The following is a 25,483-nucleotide window of genomic DNA, read 5'->3' as shown; positions in this document are numbered from 1 at the left end:
CTGTTTTTTAATATTGCTTCTAGTTAAAAGCAGACTGGGCACTTTCCCACTTTTAAGTATTTATTTACTTCATTTATAGATATGAAAACAACAGATAAAACTATACATATATTAAAAAAAGGATTTGAATTTCTATAAAATAATAATAGAACGAGTAGAAATAATTTTACTATTTTAATAATAAGTAGAAATTATCTTTATCTTTATTTATATGTGACATTTATTTTCTATTCTACTTAGCAAATTCAATTTGTAATTAAGCATTTCTTTACAATTATAAAATGGTGTTTATTAATATATAGGGCAAGACTGCTGTATTATTTCTTTGTGTTTTAAACTCTCATTATTTCATTATACTTTCATTATTAAACACAGTCATGTTTATTTCAGACTTTTTATTTAATCTTTTATTGTTAACAAAATTTCTGATATACTGAGGTATAACTAAATGTTTATCAATTAGTCAAGGAACATAAATTTACAAAGTCTAAAGATATAGAGAGGTGTGTTAGCATTCAAAAACATATTTTAATTTAAAAATATACATTAAACCTGATTTGTGCAATATTAAAAAAAATTAAGATTTTTATTTTCTGAATTTTATAGAATTCTGAAATGCGTAACTAAACAAGAGTGCGTAACGTCACGAGTGCGTAAAGATCCGAGAGGTTACTGTATTTAGTTAATTTTTTTTTTAAATAGGTTATTTATGATGACATTAAAATTAGATAAATGCAAAATTAAACAAATTGATTGCTAATAACAACTTTTTTAACAGATATTTTTGTTACATAGTTTTTGTAACATGAGAAATTGCCTAAAATGTCAAAGTACAAAAGTAATGTTTATTACTTTGATAGTTAACTTTAAGTTTTGCTTTGGTCAATCAGGTTTGTATTTTGTTGTAACTTGTTGAAATAAACGTTTGTGGATTTTTCATGAAGTTTCAAAAATTATAATTAAATTAATACTTGATTTTAAACAATTTTTTTTAAATTAAAAAAAAAAAAATCTGTATTATCTAGTAACTTATTTTTCAACGTAAGTTTAAGTAGAATCGCAAAAAAAAACTATCTTTAAGCTTAGTGTGTTAAAAAGTTTTACAATGCTTATAGAATTATAACTATGGAAGGTCTTAAAAGTAAAGCAAACTAAGGGTTTATAAGTGGTTATTAAGCTGTGGGCGGCACTGTAAATTAATTTCAACTAATTTGATGTGTTTAGGTTTAGAAATATTTATTTAAAGTTAGTCAATCCCAATTTTTTCTGAAAAAGCTAGTATAAAATAATTCTTTTTAAGTATATCAAACGCCTAAAAACATAGTAAAAATAAATTATTTTGTAAATGATGGTTTAAAATCAACACATAGTTTTTTTTATTTTTAAATTACGTTTAATTTTTGACTAAGGTGACTTTTTTCACCTGAAAATACTTAAATTTTTTTTTCAAGAAGAATTTAATTTAAAACTTTTATTCAATAACTCATCATTTGTAACTTGTGCTTAAAGTATTTTTTCGTCTTAAGTAAACTAAGTGCTGATTAAAAGAACTAATAGTTTTAATTTCTGTAATGACAGACAGTCCTGGTTTTATTATTTTTGTTTAAAACTATAACTTTTATAAATCAATAAATAAGAAAAAATTAATTCCATTTATTCTAAGCTGATGACAATTTATTAAAGTTTTAATGTATTTGAAATTATTTAAATATACTTAAGCTATATATAATTTTTAAGTAGGCAAATTTTAGTTGCATTATAATTATGTTTTTTTAAAACAATTTTTTTTATGTGAATTTAAAAACTATCTTTGTTTTATTTTTTAATCTTAATAACTTAATTAAAAATCTCAATTACTTTGAGTTAGCAGAGTGTCAACTATATTTGTAATCATTTTATTATTATTGTAAAAATGCATTTTTAATGGTATTTTATTTTGTAGATAATACAAAATTGGATAATAATCAGCTTGGAATGAATAAACCACTGGTATGCTGATTTTAAACAGTAGTAACAATAATTAATTTTTATAATGTGTATATTTTATTTTTTTGTAATTTAATTTTGGTAAAAACTTGGTAATTGTTTTAAGTTTGTACTGATTTTTATTTTAAATCCATTAAATCTATAAAAAGCTATTAAAAAAATTTGTTATTAACTGTAATTATATCAGCATTTTAAGTTTATAACATAGATTATTGTTACATGATAGCTTAATAATTTTACAGATGAATAAAGAGCCCACAAAAACATTTATGTTTGAAGGTTTGTTGTATGTAATGCATTAATGTATGTAAAATTTTTAATTATTAATGTTATATTTTATTTTTTCTGTTTAAGAGTTTATTTTTGTAATTAAAATATTAATTTTAAATGAAAATTGTAAAAGTTTTTACCTAGCTATATCTGTGAACTGTAGAATTGATTTACTTTTATATTTATTTTTAAACAAGCTGCTTATAATAAAAGCGTACTTGATACCTTAACTTTTATTTTATTACCATTTTTTAATTATGAAAAACCTTACAGTGGAAGCTGCAGAAAAATGTATTTCAACATCTTCTAAAACATGCAATTACAATAAAAGTGAAAGCAGTCCTTCTGATGAAGACCTTACCCAATGTGAATGTTCCTGTAATAAGGGTTTTTACCAAACAGAAGATGGCTGTATTTTAAGTATGATTTTCCTTATAAATTGTTGTATGGTTGTTGTTTTAATATTTTTCACTATGTTTAAAGTGTATTTATATTATCAGTGGGTAATAAAATAGTTTAAATTTTTTGAAAACAATCAAAATATTTGCATCAAGTAAAAAATAAGTTCAAGTTGTATAAAACACTAAAATAAATAATTTAAAATTTATACTAAATTCTACTTATTTAGTTTTTTTTTTTCTGCTATAGCTATTAGTGAAAAAATTAAGTAAACATTTAAGTAAAATATCCAAAAGTATTGTAAGAAAGTATTGTTAATAGTTCTATTTTTTTTCACCCCACAATTTTATTCACTGTATTATTTCTTAGTGAAAGTGTTCAGTGGGGGAGTTGTTTTCAAAAATGTTTCTGCTGCAAACAGTTCGATTTCTGCTGTTGCTGAACGTTTTGTAAGTTTCTTTTAAAAGTGATGGTTGTACAGTTGAAACTAAATTAGTTTTTATTGTTTGCTTAATACAAAAACTTTTGAAGTTTTTGAGTTATGTTACAATTTTTGTTCGAAATAAGTGCTGTTGTGTGTTTTTAGTTTTAAAATGATTTAAAGTATTTTTAATTTACTGATAATTTAAAAACTTAAAAAAAGTTCAAAGTTTAAAATTATTTTTTTAAATCCAAGTAATAAGACTTGATTTGTATTTTCAGCTGAACAAGACGTATGGTGGAGATGATTTGTTGCAAAAAATAAAAGTGATTGATCATTATACTGCTAAAAACACATCAAACAGTTCATCCACAGTAATTTTTGAACTTATATATGATGCAAGTTCTTTGCTTACTGATTTCGAAGTACTAGAAAAATTAAATGCAAGTGTAAGTGTTTTGTTTTAGTAAGTTAATGTTGTTAGTATTGTAGTTAAGATTTAAATTTTTACATATGTTTATTTTAAAAGATATATAATATAATAAAAGTTGTTTATTATGTATATCCTATAATAAGTTGTTTACAAACGTTTTTTTTTAATATAAATCAGTAATTTTATGTGTAAGGATTTTTACCATAGTTTTAAATTACTTCAAATTTATCAACATTGTTTTACATGTGTTTTTGTTGTAGTTATCCTATTATTATAAATCGAAAGTCTTAATATTAAATTTAAGAACTGTTGTAGGAGTACACTCTACATAAATCTGAAGAAGAAAAAAGTAAATAGTAATACACTATATAATGTATAATTATTTTTTTTATTTCTTTCTCATACTTTTAAGTATTTTGTACAAAATATTGTCTTTGTAAAGCTTTTACTCATGCAATTATACTTTTAATATTCAAACTACATTTTGTAGTATTAAAAAGTTTAAAAACAATTTAATACTTTTTTCCAGCAACATTTAAAACTGAGAGTAAACATTCCTGTTACAAAGTGTATTTAAATATCAAATTAAATTGTTTATGCTTTCGTTTAGTTAACATTTGCAGTAAGTTGCTTTGAAATAACTTGTTTCATACGTAAAAAAAACTTAGTTACTTTGAAAACATTAGTTATATATGTTAGTGAACATTAGTTATATATATTTTTTTGTTTTAGTGCATTGAAAAGTCAATTACGAATCCAAACTTAATCTGCGAATTAAGCCTGAACAAAACGGAAGGTATTTATTTTACATTGTTATTTTTGGAAAGTTACGTTTTTAAAGATAGTTATTTTACTGCTTAACAACAGAACTGCTCGGGAAATGCGCCGATGAATTTTCAGGATACTGCAGCGAGAGATCCACCACATGTCATGTACTGAACGGTGAGGCTTATTGCAGGTGCAAGCCGAATTACTACAACACCAACCACTTCTATACCTCGTGTACAGGTTTGTTCACTTTAAATATTTTGACTTCATCTTCTTTTTAGTTGATAAATTCATTCGTGAACTAAGTGTATCTAATTAGTAATTAAAACTTAGCTCCATGTTTGTTTTCGTATGTCACATGTAAATATTATAAACAAGGTTTTAAATCATTTTTTAAACAATTGGTTTTAAGTAACTATTATTTAAAAAGTTAGGTTTTAATCATGTACACCTGTTTAACATGAATACATTTTAATATTAAGTAGATAACTTTTAGTTTTTACTTGATTCAATAAATAAAGAGCAAGAAACAACGAAGTGAATTTAGGTATATTGTTTAATCTACGTGTCTGGGGGAGAGCACTATGTCTTTACTAAAAACAATAAGCTAAATTTGTTTATACATATATAGCTGAATTTTTATTTAGCTGTATTTTTGAAACGAAACAGTAGTTCCGCTTAGGTTTTAGTAAAATTAATTTAATAGGAAGTTATTAAATGTTGAAAACATTTATAAAAACAAGCTTGTTCTTGTTAACAAGTTTTAACTTATTTTAGTTTGAAAGAAATATGTATACGTCAAATTTTTTACAATTTATGAATCATTTTAACTTTAGAATTAAAAAGAATCAACTGTATAATAAGTTTTTTTTAAGTAAATGACTGTTTATTAGTAACTAGGTCAACACAAGTTATATTTTTAAACACATTACTAATGCGTGATTAGTGACACCAAGTTACATGAATTTGTTTTATTTATATTACCTTCACATGCTTTTTAAGTTAAAACTCTACTGTTTATGTTATAAAACTTGTTACAAAATGCAAACATGTTTACAGTTCTTACAATAAGAAACTTTTTTTTTAATATTTAAGTTATGTTTATAATTGTGTGTACAGGTACGCTACATCAAGTTAAAAAGAAACTATTTTTTACTGGTAATATCATTTTAACAGTTGCAACTTTCAAATGTACTTATGTTGCAACTAAGTTGTCACCTCACAACACTATCTATTCAAATTACTTGTTGTAAAAAAAACCTGCTCTCATCTTTAAAGGTGCTTTAGAACCGTTAAGATATTCGAAATAGAAAATACCAAAAGTTTAGCAGCACACTTATACATAAAGTAATAAAATATTTGAAGACAAGTTTTCAAAGTAATTTTACTTTGCTGTAAAATTTTACACATGGTTCTATGAAGTTGTAAAAAAAAGCTATGTATGAAAATAATTACTTACAACAGAGCACATATGCCAGTCGGATTCAGATTGCCTCAAACCTTTTGGAAAGTGCATCACGTACCAGCAATCGTCCTCCTGTCATTGCTTTTGGGGATTCACCGGGAAAAAGTGTGGAAATTGTTAGTTTCAATTGCTTTGTTTAAAGTTATCAATAAGAATTATTTTGAAAATTGAACAAACTCAGGCTTGTTTTGATTTTTTTATTTGCTGAGCTCAGCCTAGTTTTTATTTTTTCATAAATATTAGACTACTATTTTGACTTTACAGTCATTTTTGTTTGTTGAAAATTGTAGTTTTTCTTATAGATATTATATTCTTTTGTTATATTTATGATTTTAAAGTTTTCAAGCTGGATTAGCGATATTTATTTTTTTTGCTTTTTCTAGTTATTTCTCATAAACTCAGGCTAGGTCCATGTAACTTGAATTTTTTTTGTCTGAAAAAGTTGTAATCATATTTAATTGTAACACACGCTATTAATCACAATTTTTTTCAAAAAATGTTCGTAATATTTTTGTTATTTAAACTGTCATACATTTTTTTACATTGCTTTTTGTCAAAACTTTTAAATTCTTTACTTTCCTTGAATTTTTAACGGTTTCTAGTTAATGTCAAACATCGATATCTTAGTAATTTTAGCATTTAACATCTCTGTTTGATGCCTGCTTGTTCCTAAAATAATTTGTAAATACTTTTGAAATTTATATTATTTAAAACCTTTTAAAATAAGATAAATTACATTTTAATTAGTCCTGTCAAGCTTGCTGTCAAAACAACAATCTTAAAAGCTTTCTAATAACAACTAAAAAACCATCACTTATTTTTCATACAACCCATCAACCTAAACGGAATATTTTGAAACACCAAAATTGTTTTCAAACAAATTTTCAGTTCTGGTTTTCATGCTGACCGGAGCCATCGGCATGATCCTGCTCTTCATAATCATCATATTGTCAGTGAAGTGCTGCTGCAGTAAGCAGAAGCCCAAAAGAAAAACGAACAAAAGCGACATGCTGGTTAGTTTGATATGAGAAGTCGTATGAAATACCTGAGCGTAAGATTGTTGTTTTTGTTATAATTGCTAAAATGAAATTCCTTTTGTGTCAGTTAAACCTCAGCGTGGCTCGGTTTTATTGTTTAATATTATGGTTGTTATAACTGAGCTTACTCGTTTTAAGCTGTATTATTATGAAAGTTTTGTTTACGTTTACAGTATAAACACTTTGCGAACCTTAAAACTTTAATCAATTCAAATAAAATCATCTTAAGAACATCAAAACAGTTCCGTTTAAGTTTTTTTTCCAAGTATTCTGCTTTTACAAAGAAAAATAATGACGTAACCCGTAAAGAACTTGCTGTAAGATTTTTTCGAAATTGATCTCAACTTAATTATTCATCGTGCAAAGGTGTGCTGCCATTACTAGAACTTTTTCTCCAAACAATTTTCAAGTTCAAGTTTGTGTGATGTGAGAATTATTCATGAATTTCACTCATGCCGCTTACAGTCAAAATTGTTGCCGTTCTGATCAGAAGCTTTTTTATTAGGCTGTACTATGTTTATAAAGTGTAATTAAATTACAATCGTTTGGTGTTTTATTGTACGAATTTATTTTTGAAATAGTATTTTAAGCATCTAGTTAATCCTAACGTAAACTCATTCTTAAATATTACTTTTCTCGTTTTGTTTCGGTGAACGAAAAGTATACTTGAATATTTTTTTTCTGTTTTAGAAACGCAGGCTAACCTGTCATTTTATTTTTTGAAACGTTGTTTTCTAATATTCAATTATGGCATTTTTATTATGACGTCATAAGTGAAAAATGTTAAACACAGCAAGGCACACTGGCCGAGATATCGTCAGGGGTGCAGTTTGAAGCGCGACACGCGAGGCACAAGAGTCGTCAAAATGTCGCCACCACTTCAAACACCTCCTCATTTTCCAACCCCTCCTTGAACGCTTCGTCTGTGGTGAGAAAATTAATTTGATTGTTTTAAAATATTTTGATTAATTGGTGAACTTTAATCAATCAATAGAGAAAAAAAAAATTCCACTTATTTTGAAGCTTTTTAATCGAAATTGCAAGCCAACATATTTTTCATTGAAAACTAATTTATAAAAGTTTTTACAGTGATTTCAAACTTTAACTTTATTAAATTCACAACAACATTTCGCTTATTTATTTTCTAACGCAGAAAACGGGCATAGGGGGCGTGAGGCATCATCAGTACACCAACCATTCGTACATCGACCACATGGTTCGTTACATTTAAAATAAGACAAAATAATTTCGACACGCTTTCGCGCTGGCGTTAATAAAGTGCCGTGTATTTACTAAACATACTGGAGCGTTTCAGCTATGTTGACAGTTATGTAATTAGCTGTAGCTTATAATGCCAACTATTTGCCTCTATCACCGCTGGCGTTTGTTTATATGTTAAATAAAGTTTTTTTTCGAAAATAAATGTATATTTTTGATATAAATAACAGTTTTTTAGAGTTGAATGTAAAAGTGTATAATTAATAACACGCATTAAAAAACCAATAATTGTTATCTTTAATAGAATTTTTATATTTATACAGAAACACACCAAAGCAATGAATGATCTGAAAAAAGCCGATTACTTTTAGCCATTGTTTAGAAATTTATCGAGTTTGCACTTACATTAGACAATTACAACTTTAAACAAAATCATATCAAAGCACACTTTTTTTTACTTCTAATCAGCTTTTGCGCTCTTGTTTTTATGTTTCTTCAAATACCGGGTCTGTTGCTGACCTGCTATTTATGACCTTTTGTGAGGGTGCCAACTATCACGTTCTGTTTCAGTCATATTTGTTTTTCAATTTGTTTTGTAACATAGATAATTTTCAAGTTAAATGTCTTCGTTCATCGTGAAACTTCAAAAGTTTTATATAATTTTGATTATAAGTTTTAAAATTTGGGTGCACGGTCAAATTTTTCATTAAAAAATTTAATTTGTTTTAATGTTTGTTTGTAAGTTTCTTTTTAATCTTTTTCCTTAATTTGTTCGCTAGTTAAATTAGAAACTATACATGTAGTTTCACAAAACAAATATTGTTATTAGTATTATTATCATGACACCCTAAACTTTTTTTGTACTGATTTTTTATTTTATTACACTTTTCTTGCATAGTTTTCAAAAAATACACGAGTTTAAATATTTTACACCTCAAATTAGGCGGATACAAGTTTTCCAATTTGTTTAATGATTATTAGATTGTTAAAAAAACTTAAATTTAACTTAAATTTTTGTAGGTTTTAAAGCTATATTTTGTTTAAAGCCATTAGCTTATGAACACTTTTTAAATTGTTTTGGTTTTTTAAAAAAAAAAGGTTTTGTATTATATAGACACAAATAATTCAAAAAAACATTTAAGCAAACTTTGAAAGTAGTACTAGTAACAAAAAGTTTTTTTATTAAAATATACGTTAAATCACATTTTTACTCCAATACTACCTTATAAAATATAGTTAATATTTGGCTTTTACTCTTAGCTCTAAAATTTTATAAAATTTTGCAAGATCAATAAAGTTATTAATTACTGATAACAAATCTATAATTCCTGAAGTATGACAACTTTAATAAAGTTTTAATAATGAGAATTTGGCTTAAAAGCTTGAACAAATAACTTTTGTAGGAGTTGATATGAATATGTATTTAAAAATGAAAAACATTTTTGTTTATTTTATCTTGTTGTTGAAATGGAACGTTTTAAATATTTGTTTTTTATTAAAATAATATTTGTCTGCCTTAAGGTTTATTACAAAATAAATAAAAAGTTATAATCGTGGACAAACATAGAGTAGTACAATATTATAACAAACTTATTGCTTAGCTTAAGTATTTTTATTACTTCTAATTGTTTGTTCTTAAGTTGGTATTACATTTTTATTGTTAAACTTTTGGAGATCCTCGTTCAAATATAACATAAGTACTTTATATAGCATCTATAAAGTGTACTGATATAAAATTTTTGGTTTTCACAAGACACAATATATTCTTCAACCGCTGTTTAGTAAAACTGACAAACTTTGTTTAAAATTACAGTAACCTCTTGCTTATTTACGCACATTGTGTCCACGGAAATAGTGCGTAAAGATATGAGAGATTGTAAAGATACGAGAGGCACCAAATATACTCACTATAATGGCTGATTTTTGATAATGCTTCTAGTTAAAAGCATACTTGGGACTTTTCCACTTTTTAAATTTTGTTTACTTTGTTTATTGTATGAAAACAAAAGATAAAACTATACATATATAAAAAAACGAATTTAAACTTATATTAAAAAATAATAATTGTAGAAAAGTTCTACTAATTTTAATAATGAGTAGATGTTATCTTTTTCTTTATTTATATGTAGCTTATTTGATACTTAAAATTTAGATTGTATCTAGTAAGCAAATTCAATTTATAGTTAAGCATTTGTTTACAATTAATAAATAGTGAGGTGTCTATAATAAATTTTTTTTCTCAAGTCTTTTACAAAAATATGCATTTGGTGCTGTAATGGATTTCTTCTTCTAAACAAAAACATAAGAAAAATGTTTGAATAACTGGTGTTGTCAGTAGCATTACGAAGAATTAAAGGCAACGTGCGAAAAAATTCAACGCTTGCTGTGTTACAGAAGATGAACTTAAACTAGAAAATGCATCATATGAAAATTAGCTATATTTTTACTAAAAAAAACAATTGAGATTTGTGTTAATTGTAAGCTCTTTATTTACTAAGTATCACTTCTACTTTTTGATAAGAAGTGTTATTAAATTTCTTTTTTAGATATTTATTCATATATAGGGCAAGAGTACTGTATTATCTATTTATTTGTGTTTTAAAATTTCATTATTTACACAGTCATATTTCTTTTAGAATTTTAACTTAATCTTTTATTGATAACGAAATTGCTGATATACTAATAACTTAATGTTTTTCAAATAGTCAAGGAATATAATTCTACAAAGTTTAAATATATAGAGAGGTGAGTTAGAATTTAAAACATACTTTTGATTAAAAATATACAATAAACCTAATTTGTGCAATACCAAAAAAAAGAAATTTTTATAAGTTTTTAGAATTCTAAAATGCGTAACCAAACGAGAGTGCGTAACGTCACGAGTGCGTAAAGATGCGAGAGGTTACTGTACTTGATTTAGTTTAGTGACAACATTTGTTTTGTAATTATTCTAAATAAAGGTATATCTATCTTAGTAGTGGTGAGTTATATTATATCTAATGTTTAAATTAATGAAAGTTATTAGATAGAAAACAAGCCAGTAGTTTGTTAGAAAAAATACTGTCTATAAAGCAAATAAAAAGTAAAATATCAAAATTAAAATGTTAATAATTTCTAGTGACTTAAAGAATTTTGCATAACTGTAGCAGAAAATAGCTTTTTATATTGTTATTTTTCATAAAAAAAACCTAGTTATTACGTTTAATAGCTTAATAGATTGGGAACAGGTCAAAATAGCACGAGGGGACTAATTTGTACGAAGGGACTAAATTGCTCGAAGACAACTTTGGACAAAGGGTTAATTAAAGGTAAATTAATGGAAAAAGTTACTGGTCGAGGGTTAGGGGTAATAGTGATAGCAAAAATAACAAAAAATAAGTTACCGACCGAGGGTTAGGGGGAAACAGTGATAGTAAAAAAAACTAGATTAATTAAAAAAAATTTCAACACGTGTAAAATTGTCTACTCGTGCAAAAGTGTTTTCGTGCAATTTTATCCCCTCGTGCAAAAGTATCTTCGTGCAATTTTGTCACCTCGTGCAACTTTGTACGCTCGTACAAATTTGACAACTACCCTAAAAAATTATATTTACTTACTTTTTATATTATCACTAGCAGCTCTTCGTGCACATAAAACAGCTTAAGTTGGTGTTAAGTAACATCTAAAACAATTAAACTTATTCTTTAATCTTTTTCCGACTACTTCACAAAACTACTCTTTTCTAGACTAATTCAAAAGATCAAAGCGGTATATGTACATATAGTAGACTCAAGAACTACTAATATCAAAAATAAAACATCGGCTAGAATCATAACAAGCTCTATAATGTTATATGTAGCCTACAAGCACTATATGACCAAAAAATATCGATTAAATAAAATTAAGTGGTAATTAAAAATTCATGATGTGCGACTCGATAACCGAAAAGTTTTTTCGTGCACTAGGTCGTAGGACTAAATACTTTAAGCGTCTTTTTTATTGTTTAACAAACAATGATGTTTGAAATAACGTCATTTCAAATAGCTTTAAAATTATAAACTTGGTTAAATTGAAGTTAGCCTTGCCATTTTCTTCTAGCAACTCTGTTTGTAAAGAATCTAACAATTCAACCAGAAGAATATAAATGGGATAGGTTAATACTTTATTTTTAATTGAACTTTTATGAGCAGTATTCATGTTATAAACTAAAGTTACATGTAACTTATGTAAAGTTTATATATAGTTTTTATCAAATTATAAACAAATTTTTTGTTTAATTTATGATTTGTACTAATAGTACTTTAATCAAATTTCTGCTTTAGGCTTAGAAACCTAAATTTATTTTTAATAACAGCAGGAAGATAAATAGACGCTATTGCTCACTGGTTTAAATAAATCTATGATGTAATAATGACCTACCCATTTTTGTATTTATAAAACATATAATCGAGTCACGCATGTAATCGACAAATAAGTCCAGAGTAGTTTTTTTTTTTTCGAAACGTGCATATGTGCAAAAATATTCTTTAACTATATAAAGATGAATGTATGAATAAAATTATTTTAAAAAGCTCTAGAAAAATTATTTAGACTTTTTTTTTTATTATATTTTAAATAAGTTTCCTTTTTTGTAGGATTATGAACCGTAATTAAGATGAGTAATGTCTTATAAAACACTTTTAATTAACTTAGTGATTTTCGTTTGCAATCTTTAGTAGTGCATAGTTTATTTGATCGTAGAATTATTGATGATTGTTTCATGTGAGTTCCAAAAAATTAATAAACTAGTTTTTAATTACTAAAATAAGATTTGTTAATCCTAAATTATCTAATTTTTCTATAGAATTTTTTTTTTCAATCTAATTAGACCTAGTTAAAATATTTTTTAAACTATCAAAAACAATCATTCCATACAACACTAATTTTTACATAATTTATTCACATAGTATATGGTTTTCTGTTTATATTATATGTATGTTTACAAACAAAAACTATATTTTTAAAAGATTTCATAACACAACATTTTTGTACAAGAGTAGGAATATACTTCAACAATTTACAATAAAACTTTTTATTTAATATTCATTCAAAAGTATATATTATTTTTGTTTATAGTAAATACTAAAAACATGTTTAAAGTGTGAATAGTTTTTAGTTCCTTATTTAAAATAGGTAATCAAATAAATGATTTCTATTGTTTACCTTTTAATTTTAAATTTACGTTTGAGTAATATCATGTTCAATTTTAAGTTTTTTTTGTATTCATGCAAAAGTATTCATTATTTTAATTTATAATACAAAATACATTTTAAAATTTTGAATAGTTTTAAGTGAGATAAAATTTGCATCATATCTATTGTTTACCTTTTAATCATTCAAACTAACATTTGAGTAAATTCATGTTGTATTTAAAAACTATTTGTCTTATAAGCCTACAACAGTGTATAACAAATAAAAGTACATTACAAACATTATATTGCTTTAAAAATTTTTATAGTAATTTAAGTAAAAAATAATCCATTATTTAAATCTAAGTTTTGTTATTCTTTTAGCTATTTAGGATCAACAGTTTTTGACAAAACTTAGTGAATCATTTTAAGCAATAATAGAGTATACGTTACATTTTATTATAAATATTTTAAGCTTTACTTAGACATTTTTTTAATAAAAACTTTTTTTAAGCAAACTTTATCACTAGATATTGCAAAAAAAGATACAAATATGATTAGAACGTAAAAAAATGAAAGCTAACTTTAATTACTAGCTTTAAAATGTCTAAAATATCAATAAATATTACAACTTATTTTCAGAGCAATTACAACATATAATAATTTCAAACTTAGTTGAAATTTAAAATATTATGATACTTTTTTAGAAACGTTAGATTTAGTTTTTTTAGTTCTGTTTAAAGTCTAAAATTGTTCGATTGAAATATTTTAAATCAGCTAGTTTTTGTTTCGTTTGAGCTAAATAAGGATTGAAATATGTTAGTTGTGTTTTTTCAGTTAGCAATTTACTTAACTTTTATCTTAACTTAAGATCTTTTTGCCTTAGCTAGAAATTATACAACGAATGGCATTAGAAGAAAATTCAGATCATAAAGGAATGCATAAACTTGTTATAGCAATATTTCTCTTTGAAACAATCTGCTGTTCGGGTTTGAATTTAACAACTCCAAACCGTTTTGAAAATATGTGTCAACAATACAACACTGTTATACACGATGATCGAAGTAACAACATGACATACAAAATAAAAAAGTTTTGCAGTGATTATTATTTTGGACTCGAAGCAGACGGTACAAAGCATGTTTTAGTTAAGTGTAGTCTTAAATTAATAGAAAAATGTTGTTCTATGAAGGAAATGTGCTTTAGTAAAATACTAAGCGACGAAAAATACTTAAAGTCGCTTTATTGTATTAGACATATATATAATGATTCTAACTGTGTGAAGAATTTTGAATCTAGATTCAACATCAAAATAGACCAAAGTATTCTTCAGGTAGTAGGTTCAGAACTGTTGCTTCAAAACATACTTGGAGCATGTACAAGTCTGTCTGGAACATCTATATTCAAAGGATTTTTTTAAATTCCATTTTGTTCTCACCTTAATGTTAAAGTTAATAGAGATTCCTACGGAAATATTGACTTTTCAGTGTGGAAAAGTGCATCAACAAAGTTAGATTGAAAATTAAATAATTTATAAAATTATATATTTGATTTTTTAAATAATTTTCTCATATTTAACAATCAAAAGTATTCAAATATTTGTTTAGTAGTAAAATTTAAGATATCAAAAATCTTTTTTACTAATTTTTATTTTATTTAATTATTTAAAGATAAACATTTCTAAACTTATTTTAATATATATTTATGACTTTTTTTCAAAAGACTACATTTTTTTAATAAACTTTTAGAAATACATTTTTTAAATATTTTGTTATATAATACTTTTGTTTCGTATTTAAAGCTTGTTACTTTATATTACAAATGCAAGATCTCTCTATTTTCGATAACTTCGTTCTTAACCTTTTTGTCAATCGGATCATTTTTGATGAACTCACTCCTTATTTTCGTCATTATTCGCAACAAACATTTACAAAACAGTCAATCTTATTACAAGATTTCAATTGCAGTTAGTGACATCATAGTAGCATTATTCGTCATTCCTTCTATTCTGTACAATTTATGGTTTTTTGTTGTAGAAGGATCCCAATCTTTTTCAGAATCTTACCGCTATGTCTTTGGAAGCATTCTGTTTTCCACGGCTCTCGTTACTCTTTACAGCTTTGTATTCGCGGCTGCAGACCGACTTTTTGTGGTTTTGTTTCCGTTGTTCTACAAAGCACACAGTATGAAGAGAACTTCTAAACTGATCTGCCTGGCGTTGTGGTGTTGTTGTATTTCCATTTCCTTTCTACCTATTTTGCTTCCGTTGAATTTCAGTTATGACGTGTTTATAAGCTCATTGATTATTTTTTCCGGTGAAAACGTTATCGAATATTTGTTAATTTCATTAGGAACTGGAAACATTCTAGTAATAATATTCAGCGTATTAACTTTTTTGGTAATACGAATAAACACAAATAGAACTAAACGTCTAACTACAAATCATCAAACTTTGTTTTTAACTGAAATTAAACTAGCAAAAAATCTGCTTTTGATGGTTTTTGCTTTTATTATGATGACTTTACCATTGACGGTTGTTCTATTTCTAACAACTAGTCAAAATTTATCGATGAATTTCTGAATAACAATCAAAACTTCAACTTGTTTCAATCGTTAACATATGTCAGCTACAACTTATATATTTTTGGATCAATTTGGAACTTTATAATATATGTCGTTAAAAACATTAGTTTCAGAAAAGCTTTAAAACAAGAAATAAAGTTTCTGAAATCGTTTTTAAAAAGAAAATAATATTTTTTTACAACACTTTTTAAAGTAACAGAACAATAAAAACAAAACTTAGCGTTAAAAAACTTAGCTACATGATATTATTTTTAATTTTTATTGTACACTCTTGCAAAAAAAAAAACACGTTTTTTTGACTAAAATTCATAGTTTAAAGCTTCATATTTAAAAGACAATATAGTATAATGTTTAAAAAATTATAAGTGCAATGTTGAGTATCACAATACAACTGTGTTTAAATGTAACTATATGTTCAGGAATAATTTTGTTTTGGCTTTTAGTTAGACTAAGATTTACTTTCAGTAATCATCATTAATTTTTTTGTATAAAACAATATAGTGTTATTAACAAAAATAACGAAAAACATCATTTAGCGAAAAAAATTGAAATTAAACTTTTTACATAATTTATACCTTATTAAAAATCAGAAAAAGCTGAAACTGCTGCAATAATTACAAACAGTTTGATGATTTACTTATGGTTTTATAAATAGTTTGTAATTTCTTTTAAACTGTAAAAATGCTAAATAGTTAAAATAAAATTGTGTTTTATTCTATGCTACATTTTAATCAATCCGAGTCACTTATAAATTTACATAGTTTGTTCTTACTGCTTAACATATTTAAAAAATACCCAAGTTCCTTTGCACCTAAAGTGCTTTTATTTTATGTGAGTAATATTTGTATAGTTTTAAACTATTTATTATTTTGTTACAATTTTATTTATTTATCTATACAACAGGTGCTAAGTATGCTATGAAAGTCATGTTCTTATAGTTAAGATTGTTACCTTTCTAAGTATACAGTTAAAGAAAAGGCCTAAATGAGAAGAAAATATTCTATTCAACTATAGTTTTATTAACAACTTAGTTAAACTAATTCTTATTCCAAGTTAAAAAAATTGATAAATAATAATTTCTTTTAGGTAGTGAGTTAAGCTTTTATTGATTTTCAGCTTTCCAATTAAAGTTTTAAGTTAGCCACATCCGTGTAACAAACTTTAGGTTTCAACTGTGCTTTTCAACATAATGTATGTATTTAAAATATTTGTTGTCGTTGTTTAAAACGACAGTTATTAATTATTTAAGCAAATAAGTTAACACTAACCTTTTTAGTCTTAACAAAACATTAGCCTAATATTTATAAAATGTTTTTAGCTGGTGAAAAGTAGTTGTAAAAAACTTAGAAAATTAAATCGAGCTTAGAAATGGTTTTGATATCAAATGCTTCAGATTTATTTTAACTGCAGTTTAAGATGTTGTTTAATTTCAATTTATTTAATTTACACACCAAAAAAATTATTAGTATTTTGTTATGTTTCTTTTGACTCGATCATATTTTTTAGATTATTTCTAAATACAGTGTCATTGCTAAAGAGTTACACATTTTAAATAAAGAATATTGATATAAAAAGATATTGAAAGCAATCTATTTGTTTATAGATTGGTTATTAATATGAGAATCCTTATCTTTAAAAGGTCATCAAATTTAAACAGTTTTTTTTTATTGGATAAGATCATATTCGAATTTAAGTACTTTGGATATATTATATTATATTCTATACGTCTTTACTTTTAAGATAAACTGTTAATTATCTAAAGTTTAAGTAAGTTTTAACTACTAATATAACAAAACATAAATGTTACAGAACTTAATTTTATAGTTCCATTTATAAAAGTTAAGTTGAGTTATGGTAGAATTCACTTCATTATACAATAGTTTTTTTATCTATTCAAATGTGAAATTCTTTTTTTGTTCAAGTAAAATTATTAGTCCTAGACAAGACGTTAAAAGGTATCCGTGGTGTGCGACTCGATAACCAAAAGGTTCTTTGAGCACCAGGTCCTAGGACCAAATATTTTCAGCGTCTTTTTATTTGTCGTTCAATAAACTATAATATTAAATAAAATAGAAAAACTACACAATTAGCACAAAATACTAATAAAACTTTACGTAAAAATATTCAGCGTATTACATTTTAACCTTTTTTTTTTAAAAGTTGTAACCTATAATTCAAGTATTCACATATTTGCTATTAGTATTGTTTATCTCCTTTTATAAGTTAATTTTAATTTATATATCTATATTTTTTTAGTTCTTATGTTATTTGACAAGTTTAAATATATTTTTAAACACAAAATTCAGTTGATTTTAGTTTAGTTTTCTTTTCTTTCATTTCTTTTAATTCATTGTTTTATTATTCAACATTAAAATATTTAGATGAGAAAAAATTATGTGTAAGAGCTCGTAAGAAGTTTTATAAGCATGTGGTGTACGACTCGATAACCGAAAGGTTCCTTTGTACACCAGGTCCTTAGCCCAAACTTTTTGAGCGCTTTTTTTATCGTTCACTAAACAAAAGAATTGTGTTTCTAATCAAAAAATTTAAATAGATTAAACTTGTAAGAAATATAATTCTAAAATTTTCTACGTATAAACGTTAATACCTAACAAATAAAAAGTCTTTCTGCATGTTTGAAACTTCTGAATTTAAACAAAACTTAGAGCTCATTCATTTTAAATATTCATTCATGTATTTAATTACAAATATTCAGCATTTTTTTATAGTTACTATGACCTATGAAAATTAAGACTAATTACTTTGCAAGAATCGATTTTGCCGAATTTGGAAAACATGTAGTTCAGTTGTTCTGATTCTATCTAACTACATAAGTTAGACACATAAATGTTGGCTCGTCTAGTTGTAAATGAACTTAAATAAAACTGTTGCCACATAACTCTAATGGGGTTTCCATTTACCATTTGAAAATTCATGGTGTGTGACTCAATAACTGATAAGTTTTTTCGTGCACTAAGTTCTAAAACTAAATATTTTGGGCGTTTTTTTGTCGTTTAACGAACAACAATGTTTAAACTAACGTCCTTTCAAAGAGTTTTAAAATTATAATTATTCTTTATTAATTAAAATTGGCCTTGTCACTTTCTTCTAGCAACTCTATTTGCAAAGAATCTAGCAATCAAACAAAAAGAGTAAAAACGGGACAGTTTACTGCTTTATTTATAATTAACTTTTTGTAAGAAATCTTCACGTTTTTAACTATGTAAAGTTTATACAAAGTTGCTAGCAAACTGTCAACATTTTTGTTTAATTTATGATCTCTGCTAATACTACTTTTATCAAGTTTATGCTTTAGCCTTAGAAGCCTTAATTTATTTTTAATAACAGCAGGAAGATAAATAGACGCTACTGCTCACTGGTTTAAATAAATCTGTGATGTAATAATGACTTAATTATTTTTGTATTTATAAAAATCACAATCGAATGACGCATTTAATATAAAATTGAGTAAACATCAGTATTTTTTTTTGAATATGTGCAAAAATATTTTTGAACTATATAGACATAAGTGTACGAAGAAAAATGTTTTAAACTGGTCTGAAAACTTTTTTTTTGCCTCAATTTTTCAACTATGCTTCAAAAGTGGTTTCCTTTTTTGCAGTAATGAACCTTAATTAAGATGAGTAGTGTTTTATAAAAACATTCAAATGAACTTAGTTTTCGTTTGCAATCTTTAGTGCACAGTTTGATTAATCGTAGAAATACTGATTTTGGCTTAATGTGTATTCTAATAAATTAATAAACTAGTTTCAAATACTAAAACAAGACTTTATAAACGAAAGTAATATATTTTTGGTATAGAAAGTTAAATTTTTATTTGAAAAAAAAAAAACTATATAAAATTATGTTTTTAAACTACTAAAAGTAAATAATTAAAGTTTCAATGTTTATTGCATTAATTTAACACATAGTTTATGATTTTTCTATATATTCAATTCATATTAACAAACAAAAATTATGTTTTTAAAATATTTTATAAAAAATATTTTTGTACAAGAGTTTGTGTACTACAAAAACTTACAATAAAACTAATTTTAAAAATAATCATTCATAAGTATTTATCATTTGTTGTTAAAAACACTACAAGCATGTTTATAGTTTGAATAGTTTTAAGTTCTTCAATTAAAAAAGGTAATTAAATACATGATCTCTATTGTTTACCTTTTAACCATTTAATTAACATTTGACTAATATCATGTTCAATTTGAAAGCTTGTTTTTTTCTAATAAGACTACAACAGTATAAATCAAATAGAAGTACATAACAAACATTGTATTGCTTTAAAAATATATATAGTTATTTCGAGTAAAAAATAATTTTAGTTTAAGTATTGTTAATTGAACGATAAAAAACGCGCTCAAAAAGTTTGGTCTAAGGACCTGGTGTACAAAGGAGCCTTTCGGTTATCTAAGTCTAAGTTTTATCACTGATTTAGTTATAAAGGATCAATAGTTTTAGACAAAGTTTAGTGACTCATTTTAAGCAATAATAGAGCATACATTACATTTTAGCACAAATATTCTAAGCTTCACTTAGTTATTTTTGATACAACTTTTTTTAAGCAAACTTTATCATTAAATATTTAAAAATATGATGAGAACGTAAAATAAGTTGAAAGCTTACCTTCAATGACAAGCTTTAAATGTCTAAAATATCAATAATTACTACAACTTATTTTCAGAGTAATTACAACATATAATAATTGTATACTTAGTTGGCATTTTAAAAACTATTATATTTTTTTACGGTCTAAAATTGTTATATTGAAATCTTTTAAATCAGCTAGTTTTTTTTTGCTCGAACTAAATAAGGATTGAAATATATTAGTTGTGTTCTTTCAGTTTGCAGTTTAATAAAACTTTTATCTTAACTTAAGAAATTTTTCCCTAGCTAAAAATTATACTTCAAATGATATTAGAACAAAATTCAGACAATAGAAGAATGCATAAATTTGTTATAGCAATATTTCTCTTTGAAACAATCTGCTGTTCGGGTTTGAATTTAACAACTCCAAACCGTTTTGAAAATATGTGTGAACAATACAACACTGTTATACACGATGATCGAAATAACAACATGACATACAAAATAAAAAAGTTTTGCAGTGAACTTTTTTTTAGACTTGAAGTAGACAATACAATTTTATTTTTTGTGTTTCCGAATTAAAAGAAAATAATTGTTCTATTAAGGAAATGTGCCATAGTAAAATACTAAATGATGAAAACCTCTTTAAGTCGTTTTTGTGTAGTGAAAATTTGTTTTCTAACTGTGTAAAGAATTTTGAAACTAAGTTTAACATCAAATTAGACCCAATTAGTATTCTTCAGGTAGTAGGTTCAGAAACGTTGCTTGAAAACCTACTTGGACAATGTACAAGTCTGTCTGGAACATCTATATTCAAAGGATTTTCTTATCTTCCATTTTGTTATCAGCTTGATATTACAATTTTAAGAGATTTCTACGGCAATATTGACTTTTCAGTGTGGAAAAGTGCATCAACAAAGTAAGTTTGCAAATTAATAAACATAGAAACTAGCTATATGTTTCTTAAATTAACTTTTACTTATAATAATCAAAAGTGTTTAAATATTTGTTTAGAAGTAAAATTCAAGATATCGACAATCTTTTTATTAATCTTCTATTTTATTAAATTATTTGAAGATAAACATTTCTAAATTTATTTTAAACTATACTAATAATTTTTTTTTAAGACTAATTTTTAAATTATCTTCATGCTTAAAACTTTGAAAAATACTTTTTTTAGTAATTTAACACTTATTTCTCTTGTTTCGCATTTCAAGCTTTGTAATTTTTTATTACAGCTGCAAGATCTTTCTATTTTTGATGACTTCGTTCCTAACCCTTTTGTCAATTGGATCATTTATGATAAGCTCACTCGTTATTTTAATCATTATTCGTAACAAACGTTTACAAAACAGTCAATCTTATTATAAGATTTCAATAGCAGTCAGTGACATCATAGTAGCGTTATTCGTCATTCCTTCTATTCTTTTCAACATATGGATTTTTGTTTTTGAAGGATTCCAATATTTTTCAGAATCTTACCGCTCTGTTTTTGGAAGCATTTTGTTTTCCACGGCTCTCGTGACTCTTTACAGCTTTGTATTCGCGGCTGCAGACCGACTTTTTGTAGTTTTGTTTCCGTTGTTCTACAAAGCACACAATATGAAGAGAATTTCTAAACTGATCTGCCTGGCGCTGTGGTGTTCTTGTATTTTCATTTCCTTTCTACCTATTTTGCTTCCGTTAAATTTCAGTTATGACGTGTTTATGAACTCATTGATTATTGTTTCCGGTGAAAACGTTATCAAATATATGTTAATTTCATTAGGAACTGGAAATATTCTAGTAATAATATTCAGCGTATCAACGTTTATGGTAATTCGAATAAACACAAATAGAACTAAAAGTCTAACTACAAATCATCAAATTTTATTTTTAACTGAAATCAAGCTGGCAAAAAATCTTCTTTTGATGGTTTTTGCTTTCATTATGATGACTTTACCGCTGACGGTTGTTTTAGTTCTAGAAAATAGTCGGCCAAAATTTATCATTGAATTTGTCAAAAACGATCAAAACTTCAACTTGTTTCAATCGTTAACATATGTCAGCTACAACTTATATATTTTTGGATCAATTTGGAACTTTATAATATATGTCGTTAAAAACATTAGTTTCAGAAAAGCTTTAAAACAAGAAATAAAGTCTCTGAAATCGTTTTTAAAAAGAAAATGATATTTTTATACAACATTTTTTAAAGTAACAGAACAATAAAAACAAAACTTAGCGTTAAAAAACTTAGCTACATGATATTATTTTTAATTTTTATTGTACACTCTTCCAAAAAAAAACACGTTTTTTTGACTAAAATTCATAGTTTAAAGCTTCATATTTAAAAGACAATATAGTATAATGTTTAAAATTTAAAAAAGTACAATGTTTAATATCACAATACAACTGTGTTTAAATGTAACTATGTTTTCATTTCAAACTATTTATTTTTTTGTTATCGTTTTATTTAACTATCTATACAACGTTTGCTAATTATGCCATGAAAGTCTTGTGCTTATAGTTAGGACTGTTACCTTTCCATGTATACAGTTAAAGAAAAGGCCTAAATGAGCATAAAATATTCTATTCAACTATAGTTTTATTAACAAGTTAGCTAAACTAAGTTTTTATTCGAAATAAAAAATATTGTTAAATAATATTTTCTTATAGGTAGTGAGTTAAGCTTTTATTGGTTTTTATTTTCCAATTAAATTTTAAAGTTAATTACATCAGTGTAACAGACTTTAGGCTTTAAACAGTGTTTTTCAACATAATTTATATATTTGAAATATTTTTTATCATTGTTTAAAATGGCAGTCATTAAATATTTATGCGTTTTAGTTAACACTTACGTTTTTAGTCTTAAGAAAACAGCAACGTTATACTTGTAAAATATTTTTTGCTGGTAAAAAGAAATTTTAAAATAATAAAGAAAATAAAATCCAGCTTATAAATTGTTATTTTTACTTAAATGCTTCAGATTTATTTTAACAATAGTTAAAAATGTTGTTTAATTTCAATTTACTTAACAAATATAATAAATATTAACATTTTCTAATGCTGCTTTTGACTCAACAATATGTTTAAGATTTTGTTACAGAACAATGTTATTGCATAAAGAGTTACACATACTTAATTAAAATACATAGATAAAAAAAATATTGAAAACAACTGTTTTTTTATGGGAACGAGTAACTTTTGCAGGAAGGGTCACTTTTGCACGAGGGGACACTTTTACACGAGGGAACACTTTTGCTGGCGACTCTTTTGCACGGGGGGACACTTTTGCACGGTGTCACTTTTGCACGCAGGGTCACTTTTTCACGAGTGGACAATTTTGCACGGCGACTAATTTGCACGAGCGTCACTTTAGCACGAGGAAACACTTTTGCACGGCGTCAGTTTTGCACGCAGGGTCACTTTTGCACGAATTGTCATTTTTGCACGAGAGTAAAAAAAAATATATATAAATTATATTAAAAAAAGAACAAGATAATAAATATATAAACATTAATTAATAAAAAAATTAAATAAACAAAACATAAAAATTACTGACCGAGAGTAAGGTTTATTGGTACCACTGATAATAATAAAAAAAAAAATTACCAAATAAAATAAAAACTAGAAATAAAAAATAATTAACTAATAAAAAAAACAAAGAAGGAAAAAATAATACTGACTGAGGTTAAGGGGTAGGGGTAGCGGTGAAAGTAAAAAAAAATATTAATCAAAAATAACAAAAAAAAAATTTGTGCGAAAGTGTCTTCATGCAAAAGTGACCCTCCGTGCAAAAATGACGCCGTGCAAAAGTGTTCCCTAGTGCTAAAGTGACGCACGTGCAAAAGTGACGCTCGTGCAAAAGTTAGACCTACCCTTTGTTTACAGATTGATCAATAATATGAGAGTCCTGGGATTAACATACTTTTAAGAAGTCATCAAATTTAACTGATTGGTTTATTAAATAATATCATATCCGAAAAGTACTTTGGATGGCTCTTTCACTTGTTGTTTCTTAAACTTGTTTCAATGATCAAAAAAAAACGTCATATAACTACTTTTAAATCCTAAACCTTTTTCGTATAAATTGAATTACTCAAACAAATTAGCTGCGGTTTTAAATTTGCGTTTTCTCTACTTTATTGTCGTTAATTAAAATGTATAACTGAACTAAAGTTCTTTTTTAACAACCAATAAAACTTATGGCATAAAACAGCTATTTTTCAAAACTAATTTTAAAGATTCAAATACGGATCTGTACTTTATTATTATTATTATTATTATTATATTGTTTATTGTGCAATGTTGGACTCAGGCATCAAAACCTGAGCCACTTAAACAGGACACAAAAAAAGAGAAAAAGAAAATAAACTTATATTCAAAACTTTAAGATAAATTATATATATATACAAACATAATTTAAATGAAAACACAAAGTTAAACACAATATGATAAACAAATGAACTAAATTGAAAATTCAATTCAAAAAATTCAAACTTATATATTACTTAGTACACACAGTAAGAAAGTTTGTCTAAAATCATGGCTTATAAAACAAAATTCACAACTACAAAATATATAAGTAAACTAATAGTTTGTAGGGGGGAGGCGTAGGGAAACGAATATTTTTTGTTTTGTTTACAGTGGAAAATTAGTGAATTTTACTGGTATTTATCGTATTTAAATCAAATCTTTTTAGCTTTAAACGAAATTGTTCTACCCTCTCACAAGATACTATATCCTGAGGTAGTCTGTTCCACATAGCTTTTGCTCTGTGAAAAAATGCGCCTTGCCACTGACTGTTTTGAAAATCATGTTTACATTTCATTTTCAAATTATTTCCTCTTAGTTGATATTTATTTTGGGAAAAATTTAAAAACTGGTTAAAAAAACTTTTATATTTGCCATTGATAATTTCGTAAAGAGTTAATAAATCAAATTCCCATCTTCTATATTCCAGTGATTTCAAGCCAAATTTAATCATTTTATCATTATATGACGTGTAAGATATGTTGCAACGACTACAAATATGACGGGTAAAACTCCTTTGCACAGATTCAATTTTGTTAATATCCTTTTTTAAATGGGGTGACCAAATTTGGGTACTAATCTCAAGTTTAGGGCGAACGTATGTTTTAAATAGTTTTGTCAGAATTGAAGCAGAAT

General features: G+C 25.4%; 1 protein-coding gene across 2 annotated transcripts; it reads left to right on the top strand.

Moving 5' to 3' along the window:
- Positions 1–782: 782 nt before the first annotated feature.
- Positions 783–8,766, top strand: LOC145844069 (uncharacterized). Of its 2 annotated transcripts, none has more exons than XM_082951420.1 (13): positions 783–890; positions 1,943–1,989; positions 2,229–2,265; positions 2,530–2,622; positions 3,025–3,104; positions 3,358–3,525; positions 4,242–4,305; positions 4,377–4,517; positions 5,742–5,858; positions 6,631–6,755; positions 7,573–7,707; positions 7,933–7,995; positions 8,321–8,766. In XM_082951420.1, the coding sequence occupies exons 1-13, from the start codon at positions 806–808 to the stop codon at positions 8,366–8,368; spliced, it is 1,203 nt and encodes a 400-aa protein (XP_082807546.1). In that variant the 5' UTR covers positions 783–805; the 3' UTR covers positions 8,369–8,766. The 2 variants fall into 2 exon arrangements, with proteins under 2 accessions (XP_082807546.1, XP_082807538.1); XM_082951412.1 differs by having other exon boundaries at positions 2,530–2,676.
- Positions 8,767–25,483: the final 16,717 nt, after the last annotated feature.

The sequence above is a fragment of the Thalia democratica genome, chromosome 1 (genome assembly GCF_965202585.1).
Source record: "Thalia democratica chromosome 1, ktThaDemo2.hap1.1, whole genome shotgun sequence".
NCBI lineage: Eukaryota > Metazoa > Chordata > Thaliacea > Salpida > Salpidae > Thalia > Thalia democratica.
The sequence above is the reverse complement of the archived record's forward strand: the minus strand, read 5'-3'. Positions and strand labels throughout refer to the sequence as shown.

What these genes read in the sequence shown, in the direction of transcription:
- LOC145844069 (XM_082951412.1), top strand. Translation starts at nt 806, where the DNA reads ATGAGAAATTGCCTAAAATGTCAAAGTACAAAAGTAATGTTTATTACT. An exon ending in GTTTTGCTTTGGTCAATCAG is followed by an intron (nt 891 to 1,942) that starts GTTTGTATTTTG and finishes TTTATTTTGTAG; the next exon opens with ATAATACAAAATTGGATAAT. An exon ending in AAGCCTGAACAAAACGGAAG is followed by an intron (nt 4,306 to 4,376) that starts GTATTTATTTTA and finishes GCTTAACAACAG; the next exon opens with AACTGCTCGGGAAATGCGCC.